Genomic DNA, 19801 nt, shown 5'->3' with positions numbered 1-19801 from the left:
CTGGGAGGCGGAGGCTGCAGTGAGCCAAGACCACAACATTGCACTCCAGCCTAGGCAACAAGAGTGAAACTCCGTCTCAAAAAAAAAAATTAAAGAAGTAAAAAACTAAAGAAGTCAACCTGACTAAAGATTACATTTTATTTCCAATGCAATCTCATGAAAAAGTTGGATGGTATAGGCCTAAAACATTAAGATTGGCATCAATAATCACAAGCAATTCAATGGTACAAATCAATAATATGAAAAAGCCAAAAGTAAGAAAACTGTAAATCAGTAAGCAGAGTAGGAGGAAAACAATTACTTTGGAAAGTTAGAAAGCAAAGTGAGATTAACCACCATGAAATATTTTTAAAATTATACTGAAGCTGTTGTGGGAGTATGTCAATGTCATAGAGAAGTATAAAAACATTTAGGGCCGGGCACGGGGGCTCACGCCTGTAATCCCAGCACTTTATGAAGCCGAGGTAAGTGCATCACCTGAGATCAAGAGTTTGAGACCAGCCTGGCCAACATGGTCAAACCCCATCTCTACTAAGTAAAATACAAAAACTAGCAGGGCGTGGTGGTACGTGCCTGTAATCCCAACTACTTGGGAGACTGAGGCAGGAAAACTGCTTGAACCCAGGAGGCAGAGGTTGTAGTGAGCCGAGATCACTCCAACCTGGGCAACAGAACAAGGCACTGTCTCAAAAAAAAAAAAAAAAAAAGAAGTAGTTTGGAAATATACAATGAGGACGGTTAAATTACTCTCATAGTAATAAAACTATCCCTAACACTTTGGGAGACCAAGGTGGGTGGATCACAAGGTCAGGAATTTGAGACCAGCCTGGCCAACATGGTGAAACCCCGTCTCTACTAAAAATACAAAAATTAGCTGGGTGTGGTGGTGGGCGTCTGTAGTCCCAGCTACTTGGGAGGCTGAGGCAGGAGAATCGCTTGAATCCGGGAGGCAGAGACTGTGGTGAGGCAAAACTGCGCCACTGCACTCCAGCCTGGGCAACAAGAGCAAAACTTTGTCTCAAGAAAAAAAAAAAAAAATTATAAGAGACCATTAACAGCCATCCCTACTCTGAGAACTCCCTGTATCAGGTTTGAGCTAACCTCTTGATCACTTTTCTGGATCTTTCCCTGACCAAACCAACACCATAAAGTTTTCTAACAAGTGAAATTCCTCTAAAAATGATCACCTTGTAAAATATTAGGTCTTTCCAAACTGGATGACCACTTACAAGGAATGCTCATCTCACAGTGTTCCAAGACCAGGTAGGAAATGCAATGAACATCTATGAACCTTAAGGTGTAGAAAGAACAGCAGCTAAAAGATGGAGACAAACTATGGGAGGAAAAGAAGAAAAAATAATTCCCATGTTACAAATAGCTGCCTCATCATATTAGGCTAAACCATTCAGAAAGGAAAAAAGTGTAAAGAAAGCTACCTGAAAAACAGAAATGAACAAACTGCGCCCTAACAGATACCAAGCTTTGAGTAGTATGCACTGCTTATGAGTTTTAATCCAAATTCAGATATATCAGTTGATTCAGATGATCTACATTTTAGTAACTACATTTAATAATGTAGTTATTAATATAGTTATCACTTGTCTATTACAAATGTTCCCCTCCAGATTTCCTTTTGCTTACTTTTTTTTTTTTTTTTTTTAGACAGAGTCTTGCTCTCATCACCCAGGCTGTAGTGCAATGGCACGACCTCGGCTCACTGGAACCTCCTGGGTTCAAGCAATTCTCCTGCCTTGGCTTCCCAAGTAGCTGGGATTACAGGCATGCACCAGATTGCCTGGCTAATTTTTTGTATTTTTAGTAGAGACAGGGTTTTACCATGGTGACCAGTCTGGTCTTGAACTCCGGACCTCAGGTGATCCACCCGAGGTACTGAGATTACAGGCATGAGCCACTGCACCCGGCCCTTTTGCTTATTTTTAACCACAATTTGTTTAATCACAGTGAAAACTTCTTTCGAAAGCAGTCAACAGTAGATTTAAGGCAGTGGTTCTTAGTCCTGGCTGCACTTTGGAATCTCCTGGGGAGTTTTTAAAATCCTCAGCTTAGGCCCTATTCCTGAGACTCCAGATGAATTAGTCTGGGGTGGGGCCCAGGCTCTGATATGTTTACAAAGCTGTCCTGGTGAGTCTAACGTACAGCAGGGCTGCGAACCACCAATATGAAGAAAGAGCACTGACTGGACTAGGAACAGGAAGAGGACTGGCTCTCCTGAGCCTCACAGCAAGAGCATTTTTACCATGTTGTACGGCATCACAGCAGACTCACTATGACATCCACTTGTTTCTAAATACCCTTTAAGACCAGCACCTCCCCCTCTTGAGAGCCACTGGTCCGGGAATGAATGGGTCTGCACTAACTTGGTCTTCCACCTCTCTGAGCATGTTGTGGATTGAATAGATGTTATTAAAACATAACACAGTAAAGAAAGAAATGGAGGTAGGACTACAATTTAGCAGGTAAGAAGAGCAAAAGTGCAAGGGAAGTGGTTGGGGCAGGAGAGGAAAGGAGATGCCCCCTCCACCATGGTGCTGAATATGGGCAAGATCATGACTGAGCCAGGCTCCCCAGGAAGAAAGGGCACAGGTTCTATACTGACTTCAAAGATTTGGCCAACCACCCATGGAATGATGACAGCATCTGATGTGCAGTTGTGGGCCCTGTAGTTGCTGCTGACAAGGATCCTTTCCACTGACCAGGCACAAGCAACAGGAGTCGTCAGTATGTTCTGCTGCTCTATTAAAAACAATCCTGTGAATTCCACTTTCATATGCCTCCATCTCTATAAACCATTTCTTGGCTTCACTCCAGGTTCTTCATCCAGTTAATCTATTCCAGAAGATACTACACGAATGCCCCTTCCTTACAGGGAGTCTTCCCAGAACCTCCGCTCTACATTCCATCTCCCATTTCATCTCTGAGGCATCCTCTGTGCTTTTCCTTTGTAATTCTTGCCACTACTTACTTTCCTTCACAGCAAAACTGCCACCAAGATTCTTTAAGATGTGCAGCCTCCACATCCTCACCTCTCTGGCTCTTCAAATACACTCCAACTGGGCCACCGCACCAACACTCTGTTGGAGTCACTCATCAAGGTTACTCATCAGGTGACCAAATCCAACAATGACTTCTCCATCATCATTTTACCCAACTTCCCAGTAACCTTTGTGATACCTTTTGTGAAAGGAATAGGAACCCCAAAGATATACACATCCTAATCCCCAGAACCTGTAAATACATAACATTACAAGGCAAATGGGAATTAAGGCTGCAGATAGAATTGAAGTTGCTAATCAGCTGACCTTAAAATAGGAAAATTATCCTGGATTATTTAGGTGGACTTGGTGTAATTAAAAGGGTCCTTAAAAGTGGAAGAAAGAGGCAGGAGAGGTCAGAGTAAGTGAATGAGAAGAAAGCAGGATCACAGAGACTGTACGTTGCTGGCTTCAAGGTTGGAGGAGGGAGCCACAAGCCAAGGAATATTAAGCAGACTCTGCAAAGTGGAACAGACAAGGAAACAGATTCCTCCCTAGGGCCTCCATAAAGAACATGGCCACACTGGCACCCTGATGGCAGCCCAGTGAGACCCATGTCAGATGATTGACCTACAGGACAGTTAATAAACTTGTGTTTTAAGCCACTTAATTTGTGGTAATTGGTTACAGCAGCAAACATAAAAGTGATGCCCCCTCCTTAGAACACGTCCTTCTCCTGGCTTGCACCTCACACCTGCTGCTTCGGCACTGTGCTTCCACCTCACACCAGCCTCCTGTGCTGCCTCCTCCAGCTCTGCTCAGAGCTTAGTCTCCCTTTCCCCATCCATCTTATGCATCTCGTGTGAGCTCACCTAGTCTGTGGCTTTAAATGTCACCTGTGCATTGACAGCTCTCCAATATTTATCTCCAGACAGGACCCCTCCCCAGATTTCTGTTCAGTTGCCTATTCACCATCACCATTCTGGTGTATAACAGACATCTCACAACCAGAACATCCCAAGAACACTCTTGATCTCCACTTCTTTGTCTCAATGATGAGCCCTAGCACCAATGCAGTAGCTGGAGCCACAAAATTTCTCCTTTCCTTTACCCCTAAGTCCAATCCCATGAAGTCTGACAGCTCCACCTTTGAAATATATCCACTTCTCGCTCCATTTCCACCGCCATTTCTTACCAAGATCACCAGTTACTGCAACAGACTCCTAACTGGTCTCTCTGCTTCCTCTGACTGCCACACAGTAGCCAAAGAAAGCCTTTGAATGTAAAGCTCCATATTATGTTTCTCACTTTCTAATAGCTCATCCTTCAACAACTTTGTGTTGCCCTTAAGACAATATCTCGTGTGTGTGTGTGTGTGTGTGTGTGTGTGTGTGTGTGTGAGAGAGAGAGAGAGAGAGAGAGAGAGAGAGAGAGAGAGAGAGAGATACGGAGTTTTGTTCTTATTGCCCAGGCTGGAGTACAATGGCACAAGCTCAGTTAGAGAGAGAGAGAGAGAGAGAGAGAGAGAAATACGGAGTTTTGTTCTTATTGCCCAGGCTGGAGTACAATGGCACAAGCTCAGTTCCCAAGTTCAAGTGATTCTCCTGCCTCATCCTCCCATGCCCGGTTAATTTTGTATTTTTAGCAGAGATGGGGTTTCACTATGTTGGTCAGGTTGGTCTTGAACTCCTAAGCTCAGGTAATCTGCCCACCTCAGCCTCCCAAAGTGTTGGGATTACAGGCGTAAGCTACCGTGCCTGGCCCAGGATCTCAACTCTTTATGCCTACTTGGCACAACAAAATCCACCCTGTCTACATCACCCAGCTCATCTCTGCTCCAACCAACAATGCTTTTTTCCCATTTCCTCAAAGCAAGCATATTCCTGCCTCAGGGCCTTTGCACAGGCTATTACCTTCGCCTAGAATATTCCTCCCTGAGATCCTTAAGCAGCTGGCCTTCCTTTATCACTCAGTTCTCAGCTCAAATGTTACTTCCTAAGAAAGGCCTTTCCTAACAAACTCTACTAACATGCTCACACCTCAGTGTCCTGCTCTACTGTATTCTTAGCACTCTCTGAAATTCTCACCTATTTGTTCACTTTTCTATTGTTTTCCCTCTAAATGATAAGCTCCCTGAGAACTGGAACCTCATCTTATACCCTTAGCAATTCCAACTAGTGCCTGGTACATAGTACACCCTCAAAAATATTGCTGAATGCATAAATGATGGCATTAAATTAAATGGAATATTAATAGGCAGTCAATAAACATGATGTTGGCCGAGCACAGTGGCTCACACCTGGAATCTCAGCACTTTGGGAGGCTGAGGCAGGAGGATCATTTGAGGCTAAGAATTCAAGACCACCCTGGGCAAGATAGCAAGATCCTGTCTGTACAAAAAATAAAAAAACTTAGGCATGGTGGCCCATGCCTATAGTCCTATATATTCAGGAGGCTGAGGCAGGAGGATTGCTTGGGCCCAGGAGTTTGAGGGTGTAGTAAGCTATAACCACACCACTGCACTCCAGCCTAGGTGACAGAGAGAGACTCTGTCTCAATCCATCAAGAAACAAACAAACAGGATGCTTAGAACTCAGGGCCAAATGATCACTATCAAAAAAGGCCTAACATATATACAACGTGTTAAGAGAAAGGCCAGGTTATAAAACTAGGTGGATAGTAAACCTATTCTAGGTTAATAAATTTAGAAAAAATGTCCACACAGGCACAGAAAAATATCTGTAGATACATATATCAGAAAGAAATCTGAAAGAAAAAATCTGAAGATACATAACTGGAAACTGTTGACTTCAGATGGCAGAGTTTGGAGCGGTTTGGCCATCTCTTTATTGGTGATGTGGTATATAAATTGTCTTTCCTGGGCTTCATGCTTCTACCTGGAAAGAGCTCCTTCCCAGGGGACATGCTGGCTGCCTGCCTCACCCCTCACTCACTCCTCAGGAGTGGCTTACCTGACTGCAGAGTCTGAGGTGAAGAACCAAGCATGTCTACCTCAGTCCTTCCTTCTGTGGTCGTGGGAATTCGTTCCCGCGGAGGGAGCGCACATTTTGCTCCTCCCCTCTGCCTCACAAGCTTTTCTGGGGTAGCTCCCGTGGATTTGCTTAGTGCAAATCAGCGACTATCACCAAGCCAGACTCTTTAATTCAGGAACAGAGTATTAGCAGCCCACTTGAGCACTAGACTAAATGATATTTGTTGATGTAAATCTTCGTTCATTCACTGAACAGTCCCTGGACACACCAGGGACTACTGTATACACTTAGAACAGTGCCTGGCATGTATGTATGGCATCTAGGCTCTTGGATCCATCAGTGAAGAGAACAAAGATCCCTGTCCACCTGGAACTTAAGATTCCAGCAGGGAGCCAGATAATACACAGTAAAAAGATGTAACTTACACAGTATATTCAATGATGATAAATGCTAATTCCAAAACACTTATGTCTCACTACCCTCATTTATGAAATAAAAAATACATAATCACCACACAGCAGGTTCTCCGAATTACTTGAGGAATAGATTGTTGAAAATTGCTTAAATAAAAAAAAAATTTGATTAATAATAATTAAAGCATTTAAAAAAATGCTTCTTAAATAAAACAAAGTCTAAATTTTGCTCAACAGTACAAAAATAAAATAAAATTTTAACTAGCACATTAACAACTATCTTCTGACATCAGGAATGCGGATCTGTTGCTACACAGCTGAAAGATGTGTCAGGAAAAACGGGAAATGACTCTACTCAGACCTTAATTTCATAGATTCTGCTTAATTTCCAGCTATTTTAATGTACCCTTTCTCAGAAATGGGAAGCAGATGGCATTTTCCCATTCTCTTCACTTTCTTCACTTTCAAAGAAGGAAATATATGCAAGTGTTTTCCCCTTGTCTCTCTGAAAAAGTGTCCCTTTGCAGCATCTCCTAAAAAAGATCCCCATCTTCCCAGGGGGAGCCTCCCCTTGGCCAGCTTCTCTGGACAGTCTCCACTCCTCACCACAAACCACCAGGAGGATGGGACCCTCGGCACCTCGTCCTTGACCTTCTGACTTTCCCTCTTCCTACAGGGTGATCTTAAGGGTATAGGCTACACACAAAATTTCGGAATGTTGCTCTCTTTCCTCAAGAGGCTTGGCCTGGGACCAGCAATACCTGTCTCAGCCCCTCTGAACAGCTGCCTCTCTTCAGACTGTAGACCAGAGGTGGCTGCCTTTCCTAGCCTAGGACAAGTGATTTTTCTGCTTCCTTGTTTCTTGCACATGGGAGCCTTTTTTCCCCCAGAAACTCCTTGGAGTTATGATAAAATGAACTCAGGGCCAAATGAAGCTTGCCTCAGAATCCACCTCAGTGCTACAGCAGACACCCCACCTGGATAAGTGCACATGCATGCACCCACAGGCACATGCACACACATGTACACAAACATGGACCCTGCTTCACCTTGTCCAATTCTCCAGAGCTGAAGGGCCTCCCAGTTTCCTCCTTTCTCCCCAGATGTAAATTCCAGGTTCTCGCCATTTTACAATCTTTTCAAGTCTACCTGCTTCGTCAGACCAGTGAACACTACCACAGAAGCTTGTAAGAAAACCTTATGAAAGCCACCTAGCCTGCCCATAATACATAATAACCTTCCTTAGAGAGAAAACACTCTCCCAAACACACATTTCTATTTCATCACATTCACCCCAACCCATCTGTGGTCTCTAATCCATCCAGAAAGGATTTCTTTCTGCTGTTTCTTCATTTGCTTTTCCAGCTTTCTAAAAGCACTAACAACGTAAAACTTGTTTAGGAACTTCTTTTAAAATCTTCAAAAGAACTTCATAATTATCAAGATAACAGAATTTATCATCAGAAACCTGTGGTAGGCAGTATTTGAAAAAGACTTGATGGTGGGGAGGCAGGTAGCTGGACAGGCCAGTAAGTAGGCAGACAGGTAAGCAGATACATTGTGACACTCAGCTTTAGGGTTCTGCTGTTTTCAGCTACTTGAGCCAAATGGGTATGGAGAAGAAGAGGGGGGAAGGAATTATTGTTCATGCTACCTTTTCAAAACACACTGAAAAAATTAGAATATGCTTCTGTATACCCCCTCCACTGCCATCCAAACTTTCAAAGAGCTTCCTATGTCAAGACATTAACAGATAATTTAGATAAATGCCAAAAATAAAACCTTTGCCTTCCATGATTTTTAGGTGCTTATTAGCTAAAGACATGAGAAAAAAGCTCTAGAAAGCTCAATTGTAACCTATGTAGCCAAAGCACACCAAAACATGCATTAGTGGTACGGGGACAGCAGAGCTGAGCATACAGTCCAGTAAAGTTCATTAGAACACACTTCCAGGAGGCTGAGATTCTTCATCTAAGTGGGCTTTCACCTGGGCACTTGTCAGAAATGCACATTCTCGGGCCCCACCCAGGACTGGAATTCAATCTCTGAATTCCAGCATCAGTACTAGACAGGTATGGAAACTTGGAAAAGATACCAAAGAACCTTGAGCCCCCTGAAAAGATGCTGCCAACCCCTGAGCGTGCTGACTCCACTCAGTCCAGAAGGCTGCAGGGGTGATGAAAAACGTTCTGAACTTAGGTAATGGCGATGGCTACACAACTCTGTAGATCTATTAAAAACTACTGAATTGTCTAAGTGCAGGCGGGGGCTCACACCCATAAACCCAGCATTTTGGGAGGCTGAGGCAGGAAAACTGCTTGAGCCCAGGAGTTCGAGACCAGCCTGGGCAACATGACGAGCAAGACTCGATGTCTAAAAACAATGTGTAAGTTAGCTGGGTGTGGCACACACCTATAGACCCAGCTACTCAGGAGGCTGACGTGGGAGGACAGCTTGAGCCCAGAAGGTCCAGGCTGTGGAGAGTTATGATTGTGCCGTTGCACACTCCAGCTGGGGCAACAGGGCAAGACTCTGTCTCAAAAAAAATAAAAAAAGGTCTCTCTGGTCTCAGTTGCAGAAGTGAGATGACAAAGGGAACGTCACCATTTGGAAAGCATTGCAGTAGGACACACACACTGTGCCACCGCTGCGGCGTGAAAGCCTACTACCTTCAGAAGTTGACCTATGGCAAATGTGGCTACCCCACCAAGCACAGGAGGACGTATAACTGGAGTGTCAAGGCTTAAAGACGAAATGCCACTGGGACTGGCCAAACAAGGCATCTAAAAATTGTACACCACAGCTTCAGGCATGGATTCCGTGAGGGAGCAACACCTAAACCCAAGAGCACAGCTGCTGGACCATCCAGATCATCTTAGGAATTTCAACAATTAGTCACGCAATGAAAGTTGTGGTTTTTAAAAATACAAAAAATAAATAAAAATAAACAACTACTGAAATGTACAACTTAAAAGTAAGTAAAAAGATGATTGACAGTTAAAAAAAATTAATCAAATAAACTGTAAAGCTGGACCCAAGCCTCCCTGCAAAGTCTAACACTCCCAAAAAAAAACCTTCAAAAGCAACAATAATCTTCAAAGGTCACCAAGTGCCACCACCTAAGACCCAAGAGAGGCCAAGTAGGTTAAGTGCCTTACCCAACCCTCAGCTGAGGAATGGCAGAGCCAAGACTAGAATCTGCTTCTGACATCAGCTCTGCAACCCTTCTAAGAGCAGCACTTCTGAACTGAGCCCCTGTGGAAGTATTATCAGGAGGCTGTGAGTCCATAAAACATTTTTAACTCTGCATCTTAATTTAGTATATAATCTGAAAAAGTAACATCTAAACCAAGTATGTTCTAACACACAAATTCACTGCTCAGGTTTGTGATTTCTGGTTACATTTGCCCTAGTACCCAGTGGTGTCATTTAAATGTGTCTTGGGCTAATGAGAAAAAACAGAAGTAAATTTAAGACTAAATGATATATTTGTACCAAGGTCTAATGACAGACTTATACAAATGCGTACTGTGTAAATAACAGCTTCTCAGTGTAAAATAATTGCAGGACATAAGATAGTACCGCATGCCAAATTCAAAAGAACCTGCTTGAGAACAGTCAGTTTGATATTCATGTTGCAAGAGACAATTCAGTTTTGGCAAAACATAATCTACTGAATTTAACTAAACCTGTTAACATAAACTTTATTAATTTCGTATTTTTTATGTAATGCATATATCTGTTTTACATTTGCATAAGAACTCCAAGAATTAATTTTATACTGAGTTTTTTTTTGTGTTTTTATGCAATTAATTCATCCAACAAATACGTATTGAACACTGACTATGGCAGGTATTTTAAGTGTCACATACTGAAGTAATAGTATAATAAAACTAGTTTAGGCTGAAACTGAGGAAGACTCACAGAAATTTTCTTCCTTTAAAGAAAACGTTCTTTAACATCTTATTTAAAAGTTATAAACATTGCTGTACTCTGCAGGTACAATTTACTTCTCTTACTCTTCCACAGTGTCAAATCTGCCTTCATCTGTCGCCCCTCACCTATGTGGAACGACATTCCTCCCCAGTTTTTCAATATATCCCATGGAATGCCGCTGCTACTGAGACACTGCACACTTGACACAGGCTGTCTGATCCACAGGCTTGTGCCTACCTGGGTTTCAGTTTCCTGTATCTCACTTCATACTAGCAAGGTGAACAGAAGAACTATATTTAACCCAACTACTACAAAAGTATCACATTTAATTTGAAGCATCGTACCATATACTGTGCTTAAAAATCAAATAATGTCACTCTTAAAACTTGGCTCTCTGTGTTATGTCTGCATTTTCATATCTGCAATTTAATCAGAAAAGCCCTGCCTGGAACAAAAAGATCTGGGACCATTCAAACCACTGTCCTGCCAAAAGCTAAACAAAACCAAGCCCTACCTAAAGGTTAACTGACTTTCCAAGTCATCAAACCTGAAATATCTCACCTGTCTTTATGATTACAGTACTGGTGCTTTTCAGCTTAGCTCACATTTAGGAAGTCTGAAGAGTCTTAAATGACTCCCCAAAAATGTGTGTCTGTATTTCAAAGAAATAACATGTGAATACACCAGAAAAACTAATCAGCGAAAAAGTACAACCCTAAACCTAACATCTACAAAGTTATACAAAGAAAAAAAAATTTTAAACACAACACTCAAGATTATGTACCGACACCAAAAAACTGATTAAAGAAATTTTTAAAAACCGATTAACGAAATAAAAAAAAAAAAAAAAAAAAAAGGTAAGGTAGCCAGGCACAGTGGCTCACACCTATAATCCCAGCACTTTGGGAAGCCAAGGCAGGCAGATTGCTTGAGCTCAGTTGTTTGGACCAGCCTTGGCAACATGGTGAAATGCTGTCTCTACAAAAAATTAGCCAGGTGTGGTGGCAGGCACCTATAATCCCAGTTACTCAAGAGGCTGACATGAGAGGACTGCTTGAGCCCAGGAGGCGGAGGTTGCAGTGAGCTGAGATTGTGCCACTGCACTCCAGCCTGGGTGACAGAGTGAGACCCTGTCTCCAAAAAAAAAAAAAAAAAAAAGTGACATGATGTTAAAATAGTTGAAATAAAATATTTAATAATTCTTACAGTCTTAAAGTCCATTTTTCTCACCTAAAAGTAAAGAGTTGGGGGAAAAGTACTTTAAAGGGTAAGTTTCCTCCTATAAAAAGCATTATAATTATACTCAATTTTGTTTTTTCTCCTGCAGACTCTTTGGTGTGGCTTAGAATGTATCAACCTATACTACTCTCTACATAGATATTTTTACCATTAAAAAATGCATTTAATGTGACACTCTAAAGCTACCACCTACTAAAAACATCTGATGAAACTTTCTTAAAGGATCAGTACAAACTAGAATTCTATTTTGTTTGCTTACTCTAGAGAAACTCTGTATTACAGGAAAAACAAAAAAAGAACATTAGTTCAAAAATAGTAATGCACAAAAGTGATTTGAACATATTTGGGGAGAACATTTTCATTATAAAAGGTTCATGGTGCTGCATTAGTTTGGCTTTGGAAGAATGCCAAGTGAAATCTAGATCCAGAGACTAGGGAATGCAGTAGTTATATTTTAAGTCAAACAGCTAATTAATGACTAAACAAACGAATTTTCAGTCTGGACAACATATATGGAGTACTAATATACGTAATTATGAAGTAGTCATTTGTGAATTCAGACAGTAGCATTAGCATAATTATTTCTGGCGCTGGGCCTTAAAAATACTAACTTAAAATGCAGAAAACTTATAGTAGTTCACCTGATGAAAATGTGAACACCAAACTGATTATGAAACAATAGCTGGTTCTTTAATGAATGTGCTCTATGTTTAATACATTCTTTCTCCCCTGCCCTAAATATACAAGTCAGGCCTAATGCTCAAGTTACACACAGATACAAAACAAAATTTCTATTTTTAATATAGTTTTTTTCATTATCCATAGTCCACATCCTAATAGTCATTATTAAGAATTAAAACTATCAAAATACAAGAAGATTTTTTAAAAAAAGGAATCAAAACTACTTTCTTAAGAAATGAGTGTCTGCCAATTTCTACAAAAATCCAAAAACATATTGTTTGTTACATTTTACAATCAGATCCAGAAGCCAAACAATTCTATAAAACAAAGGGATTAGAAGTCACTAAATAGCTACAAGATCTTGGAAAAGTCACCTTGGTCTTGCCCTACGGGACCAAACCAGGGACTATGGGACTCAAAACCGGGCTGCAGGGGCTGAACTCCCCTGTCCCCCACTTCCCGGCTCTGACTCCCGGTACATTAGTTAACATATCCAAGGCTTCCTCATCTATGAGGACAGTCAAATAATCTACCACATAGGATTAATTCAAAGATTAAATGTGATTATTCATGTAAAGGACCCAGTAGTGCCTAGCATACAAAAGATATTCAAGAAATGCTAGCTTCAATAATTAGTGCGCTTATCATCACCTTCACTCCATCATCTTCACAACCTGAGGAATGGAGTTTGCGGTTGAGGGAGCATAATCTAAAATTGATTTGGTTTTAGATATAACATTTAATTTATTCTGTAATTGCAAATAACATCCAAGAAGGGAGAGGATTTTAGGTATTCAAATGGGTTAGAAAAGGTTAAAAGTAGCTTAAGTAGGCCCAAAGATCTCTCTCCTTAGACTCTTCCTTTTAGTGACTTTCAGCTTCACCAAACATTTGCATATGAACCCACAATACTAATCCTATATTAACTCTTCTTAATTCAAAACTACATTACAGGCCAGGCACAGTGGCTCAGGCCTATAATCCCTGCACTTTGGGAGGCTGAAGGGGGTGGATCACCTGAGATGAGGAGTTCATGATCGGCCTGGCCAACATGGTGAAACCCTATCTCTACAAAATTATAAAATACAAAAATTAGCCAGGCATGGTGGCGCATGCCTTGTAATCCCAGCCACTCAGGAGGCTAAGGCACAGGAATCACTTGAACCTGGGAGGTGGAGGTTGCAGAGAGCCGAGATCATACCACTGCACTCCAGCCTGGGCGACAAAGTGAGACTCTTGTCTCAAAGAAAAAAAAAAAAAGTACATTACAGAATAGACTTGCTGTAGTTTAGGTTTGTAGGCCTTTGATTAAAAGCCTGGACAGTAAACAACAGAATGAAAGTTCCAAAGAATTAACAAGCAATACAGAAGAAATTATGCTCAGAGACAGGCTCTATCAAGTATGCTATCCTGACCAAAAAATAAATACTTTCTACCTACACTCCCTGATCTCTAAAAGAAAATGTTACCCACCTTGCAATATCGTTATAAGGCTTACAAATAATGATATAAGGTATCCAGTCGCTAGTCAAGAACCGGTGCTCCATAAATGGCAGGATGGAATGGGCACAATCCCATTCACAACACAAACGCACGCGTGCGCACACACATACACACACAGTATAAAAGGTTTTCTCAAACAACCACAAATACTTAAACACAGGTCTGAGTAAAGCAATTCCTTATTAGTATGAAGAAGTCACATTATATCCAGCAATTCAACTGTACACATCCAGCAGCGGGAGAGAGAGAGAGAGACAGAAAGAGAGAGAGAGAGCGCGCGCGTGCAAGCGCGAGCGCTCATGAACATGGAAAACAGAGAAAGATGACAGTTGACATTTCATACAGGCAGCTCCAGCCACCAGTCTTACTTTGTGAACATATGCTGTGCAGAGAGTGAGATGGAAAACACAAATCTACTGTGCTCTCAACTGCGCGCATTCCCACACGCCTCTTCCAGTGTGAGCCCCTTAAGTGGGATCTAAAAAATAGAGTTTTTGTACAACACAGCTTCTAAATACTTCATGTGGTCCTCAACCAAACACAGAAATCTATTCCAACTCTGGAAGCAAAATTGCCCTCTTAATAAGGGCAGTTTGACCACATTTTATGAGCAAGTCAAGGGATTTCACAGGCAATTTTGACTAAACATGATTTGGCATTACATAGGACCACGAAGCTCCAGTGAGAAACAAGTCCACTGAACTACATTTCCCTTAGGTTTTCAAGTCAACATGAAGGGCAGCAGGCTGAAGGATGTAAGAAAATGCCAATCCCAGCTAGAGCAAAGAAGTGCTTTCATAACAACACTGATTGTTTCATTCCTCCTATTATCCAAGCAAGTTAAAAATAATAATAACAATAATGACAGGTTATCATTGCCACATAACACACTGCAGATTAACAATTTGTAAGGTAAGTCTTCTGGGTCACACTTAATATTCCCCTATTTTTCCAAAGCCAAAAAATAAAACAAGAAAAAAGGTAAGGTCCTCTACGGAGAAATTAGTCAACCTGTAAATTGAGTTCTCTCTTAAGAGTTTTTGTCAGCTGAGCTGACAATTAACTGAAAGAACAGCCCGTCCTAAGGGAAAAGGTAATGTGTGGCTTTGCCCATCAGCTGTGCCACCTTCTGCAGCCCGCACCCTTCGGAACATACACGCTACCTAGATTTCAGCATGAGTGACAGCTTACACAGACCAACCACATTTTCCCATCTAGATCATCAAATTTTGCATTTTACCAGTCAGAGAAAGGGATGCATTTTCCTCTCTGTAATGTTAACTATGGTAGCCTATGGTCTCCAAGGGAGTACGTGGACTGAGGTCCAGAAAAACAATAAAGAACAACGTCTCATTTTTTTCTTTTAATCTCATCCTCTATAAAAATTCTTTAGTGGATGCTTTAAAATGTATCTAATATACTAGTAGAGCGTAACATGTAAATAATTTAGAGGTAAATAAATATGTGAAAGTTGAAGGGTTATGCTGAAAAGTTTCAAAAAGTTTTGAAGCCACTGATTGAAAAAATTTACCAACTAAATTCCTAACATTGCTACATCCAGTTTTATAAGACTCTTAAGGCCACTGATTTTAATTCACTAAGCAATTTCTAGTTTCAAATATAATGTCAAATCATCATTAAAATCAACTGCCACAAGACATAGGCCCATGGGAAAAAATAAATTAACTGCCAAGTCTACAAGAAATACAATACTGAAAAATACGCACTTATTATGGGTTGGGTTACATTTATAAGTACACTAGAGCTAATATATATAATAATATGGTATCAAATCTATGTTTCAAAGAAATACATTGAGTTTTTAAATAATTCATAAGTTCTGACTTATTAAATGGCTTCCAAATTATAAAATACTATTTTCCTGATAGAGTAACAATCTATGATTAAGACTAATTTCCAGCATATTTACTTAATTTTCATGTCTAAAAATGTCTGAAATAGTTAATAAATAACTGATTAAACAGCAGGCCTCTAAACTAGCAAATGTTTGTCAAAGCAAAAGCATTCTGTCTGAGGGGGAAAATGTAAGTTATGCAAATGATCAAAACTTACAGAACTTCAAAGAATTTTACGATCAGTTGAGACAAGGTAACAAAGCTGTAAGGTTCCAGTAAGTATTTAAATCTAACCTGTGATAAGGAAAGAGATTCATCCATATAACCTCTCACCATGCAAAACAAAAGCGTTCTGAATCAGAAAGTAGCGCCAAAGAATCTTTAAAAAATAAAGCTCAACAGGCAGCACTGTTTTCTTCTTGCGTCTTTTAACAGAACTGAGTATCCAATAAGGGAAGAGTGCTACCTTGCCTTAACTTGGACATCAATGTTGAGCCAGGCACACAAATGGATTTAGACCAACTTGAAAAACCAGCAACTTCAGCCATTTGAATTAAAGGAATGATAACTCCCAAATTGATAGCCATATACCCAATTCTCATCACCACACTAAATGGGCATTACCTTAAACTGAAATATTCAGATTTCAAAATAAAAAAAGATGACAAAGCAATCTACTCCTAACAGTAAGACACCTAGAATAAAATTTACCAAAAAAGGAAACATCATCCAAGATGATGAACATTTGTTCATTCTACTTCATAAATCTACTTTCTAATTGGATGCCAAATACATGATCTACTGTACAGCCTTCATTCTTTTTTTTTTCAGCCTTCATTCTTAATAAAAATTCTTAGCATTAAGCAAATTTTCTTCATTAGAAAGGATGAAAAGCCATCTCAGTCATATGAAGCCTGCCCTTTCCAACTCTATAGAAATTCACATTGCCAAGATACTACACATTCTGTGGAACACTGGGACTGTATATTTATTAATTTATGAGACATAAGAACTAATGTTTAACTGGCATGCAGGCAGAATTAACCACTAAATACAAGACACCAAAATGCAAGAAAATAGAAACTCATGCTAATTTAGTTAAGTCAACATGCACATTTTATATCTTTCAATGCAAATTAAGCAGATCAGAGAAAGATCAAAAAACATGTTGGTTGGTTTCTATCAAATCCATATTAAATAATCTCATTTACAATTTCCTAAGTCAGTATTTTAAATTTAAAGCTAATATAAAGTAGGATTATGCAAAACAGCCTAAAAAATTTGCCCTTAAAATAATTATACCCTTAAAAAAAGAAACTTATCTACCTCGTTAGTGTTCCAACGGTGCCTCTCTTTTGGTAAACTTGAACATTTCGGCAGACATTCAAGCAGCTTTTTCGGTAAAAAGATTTTTACATGACTACTATTGCTGTTCCCATGATCATCTATAAAGAAGAAAACAATAAATTTAGAGAAAATAATAGAGAAAATCTCCTTTAAAGTACACTGGCAAGGTCAGAAATAGCAGCTCAGCTTAGTCAATGTGAGACCAAGAGCATCAGAGGCCCCACTATTCCTCTTAGTAATACTCATTTACACATTTATCAGATAGATGGCAGCAGGAATCTGGTCAAGAGGTTTTAAAATAGGATCGGGCTTGTGCTCCATGACATGTGAGTGAATAGGGAAAATCCCAGTAGCTGCCCATAACCAGAATGTTATTTTTAAAGGTTCTTTCCCCATGTTTCCATGAAGCACATAAAAATTATAAAATTAACCTCACAAAACCCAAAAATCTTTTATTAAGCAGTTGAAAAAATGTTAAGTTTCTTAGGTAAGAAGAATTATAGTAATATATGACTATTTTGTTCGTAAATACTACTTCATCCTCTAGACTATACATGAGATTTAGCCTTTCAAAAAGGAAATCACAAATCTTATAAATATAAAAGCTTTAAGTCTGCAGTTAGCTACCCAGGTAATACAGAAGCTAGCCTTTCTAGGCCTGAACATAAAAACATCATTTTAATTAACTTGATTTACATATACATATCTACATAATTAATGTGTTTCATCAAAATGTAACTCTTCTAAATGAGTTAGAGAAAAATTAATTACTTTCAGACTAGATGGTATGTCTGACTACCTAATAATCAGTCTACCTGATGCTTTCTACAAGAAATCATTTCCTTTACATAACATTTACTTCACTCATTTATTTACTTATATGTCATTTATTATTTCACTCCTATAAACAAAGTTCCTTTGCCTGGCTCAAAATTTCTTGCAAGCTTTGGCACATTTAGGTCAAAGTTTCAAATTATTCATTCCAGTTTTTTTCATGCTAAATAAGACCCCCAATATACGAAGAGTGTAACACAGAACCAGGTACTAAGGAGCAACACATAAACATGAAGGACTTAATTTGCTCCAGTAAGTCACAGTTGAAACAACTTTTCCTGATAGAATAAGGCTTTGTAACACTGAACTCGGAGTCAAGAGTCCAAGATCTGGCCCAGTTCTGCTACTTTCAATTGTGTGACCTTGGGTAAGTTACTTAATATTTTTAGTTTTCCCAAATTAATAAGATTAGATTAACTCTGATTCTTCTCCAGACACAAATCCCTATAAAATTTACTGTCATTAAATTAAGTTAATATGCCTTACAATTAAGCAACCTTATGTAAGTATATAGGAATTGGTTAATAATCTTAAAAGTGAAATGCAACAATGACTTTTTCCAGTTATTTCCTATAACTGTTTAATACAGCCTATCTTTTCAAACAGGTAAAAAACATCAAAGAATAAAAAATTTTGTCTAAGGTTACAAAATCCCCTCCAAACATTCTTCATCTGATTAACACATTTCTTCCCAAAGAAAAGATCTTAAAAGGAAAATACTGGGCATAGAAATAAAGTCTAAAAAATTTACTACATCATATAGAAAGATTTTATAGAGATGAACTTAGGAGAGTTTTAGCGTACTAAATCTTTTTTGGTCCATGAACTACATAACCAATTGAATTATAATACCAGTCCTCTATTTCTATAAGCAGTATAAAAACTTTAAAAATCTAAAAACTGACTGCTTTTTAGAACCTCAAATTTTTAATTTAATAGGAAAATAAGACTAAACTTTTCAAAAATCTTGCTATGAAACCAAAAAGAAACTGTTCAACTAAAAGAAAGTTCACAGAAAGTTCTGTATTAATTACACACTATAAAACCTTGGTAATTTTACGTGCTTATGCATGCTCCCTGCCCTTCATCCTCCCGAGGGAGGTGCCATGGGCCACAAAACTTTAAAGCAGAGAATACCAAATCACATGAGCCTTTACCTCCCTTCTCTCTTCCCCTAAAGTAGTTTTATTCTCATTTTTAAAAATCCCCCATGATACGTACAATTCTGAAAATAGAGGTGAAATTCTAAAATCTATATTCAATTCAAATATTCAACATTTACAGGTACCTTTTTTGAAAACAGCACTATACTAGTTGCTCAATGGGTGAGCTTGCTCTGAACTGTATATGAATAGTCATATCTCTAAGAAAGTTATCAGCTTAAAGTACAATTCTGAACATTTATGAGCAGAATATTAAGCCACAGCTTCTATGTTTGTGATCACAATCTGATGTTAATTTTCTGTTCTTTTAGCCTCTTTGAGGAACCCAGTTACCGTGTGGTATATAAAATGCGTGCGTGCGTGCGTGCATGCGTGTGTGCATGTGTGCATTGCTTATGTGTGTAGTAAAGGTACTCTTCTCAATAGCACAATTAACTGCTATAGAAAAGGCTTCAGTCTTCCACTCTGATACCAAATCAGGCAATGGTAAATGTGCCCAACGAGGAAAAGGAACAGGGCTGTGTAAGCACCCTCTCAATCTAGTTTCTAAACATTACAGTTTACATGGGGGTGTGGCCATGGAATCACAAGGAATAGGAATATGACTGGCCAATGGGTCCCCTTAATCAGTTTTTAAACTATACCATTTCCAGAATTTTAGGTTCACATTGAATATAAATTGGATGTTTTTAAGAAACGTAACAATGGGTCAATTTTCCTATTACATTATAAGAATTGCAAGTTTAATATTGAGAAAAGAGTTAGTAGAATTTCAAATAGGCAAAATGTTAAAACTCATATTTTTAAATTTCAGTGTTTCTACAGGTGAAGTGGGATAAAGAG

General features: G+C 39.3%; 1 protein-coding gene across 22 annotated transcripts in view; it reads right to left on the bottom strand.

Annotated features, from left to right (window-relative positions):
- CAMTA1 (calmodulin binding transcription activator 1) overlaps nucleotides 1-19801 on the bottom strand; it is a 954794-nt gene that overhangs the window by 898327 nt on the left and 36666 nt on the right. For 19 of the 22 annotated variants that reach the window (XR_004275914.1, XR_004275915.1, XM_032301111.1 and 16 more), the window contains one exon: nucleotides 16941-17059. Coding sequence is in view for 17 of the 22 variants with exons in the window: in XM_032301111.1 (XP_032157002.1) it covers nucleotides 16941-17059 (119 nt within the window). In the remaining 5 variants the exon portion in view is untranslated. Of the gene's footprint in view, nucleotides 1-9557; nucleotides 9655-16940; nucleotides 17060-19801 lie in introns of all 22 variants that reach the window. The other 3 variants (XR_004275913.1, XR_004275912.1, XR_004275911.1) reach the window with 1 other exon arrangement.

This window comes from Sapajus apella, unplaced genomic scaffold (assembly GCF_009761245.1).
Source record: "Sapajus apella isolate SASKATOON/1434 unplaced genomic scaffold, GSC_monkey_1.0 scaffold43, whole genome shotgun sequence".
Lineage (NCBI taxonomy): Eukaryota > Metazoa > Chordata > Mammalia > Primates > Cebidae > Sapajus > Sapajus apella.
Note: the sequence above shows the minus strand (reverse complement) of the source record. Positions and strands in the feature narration are given on the sequence as shown.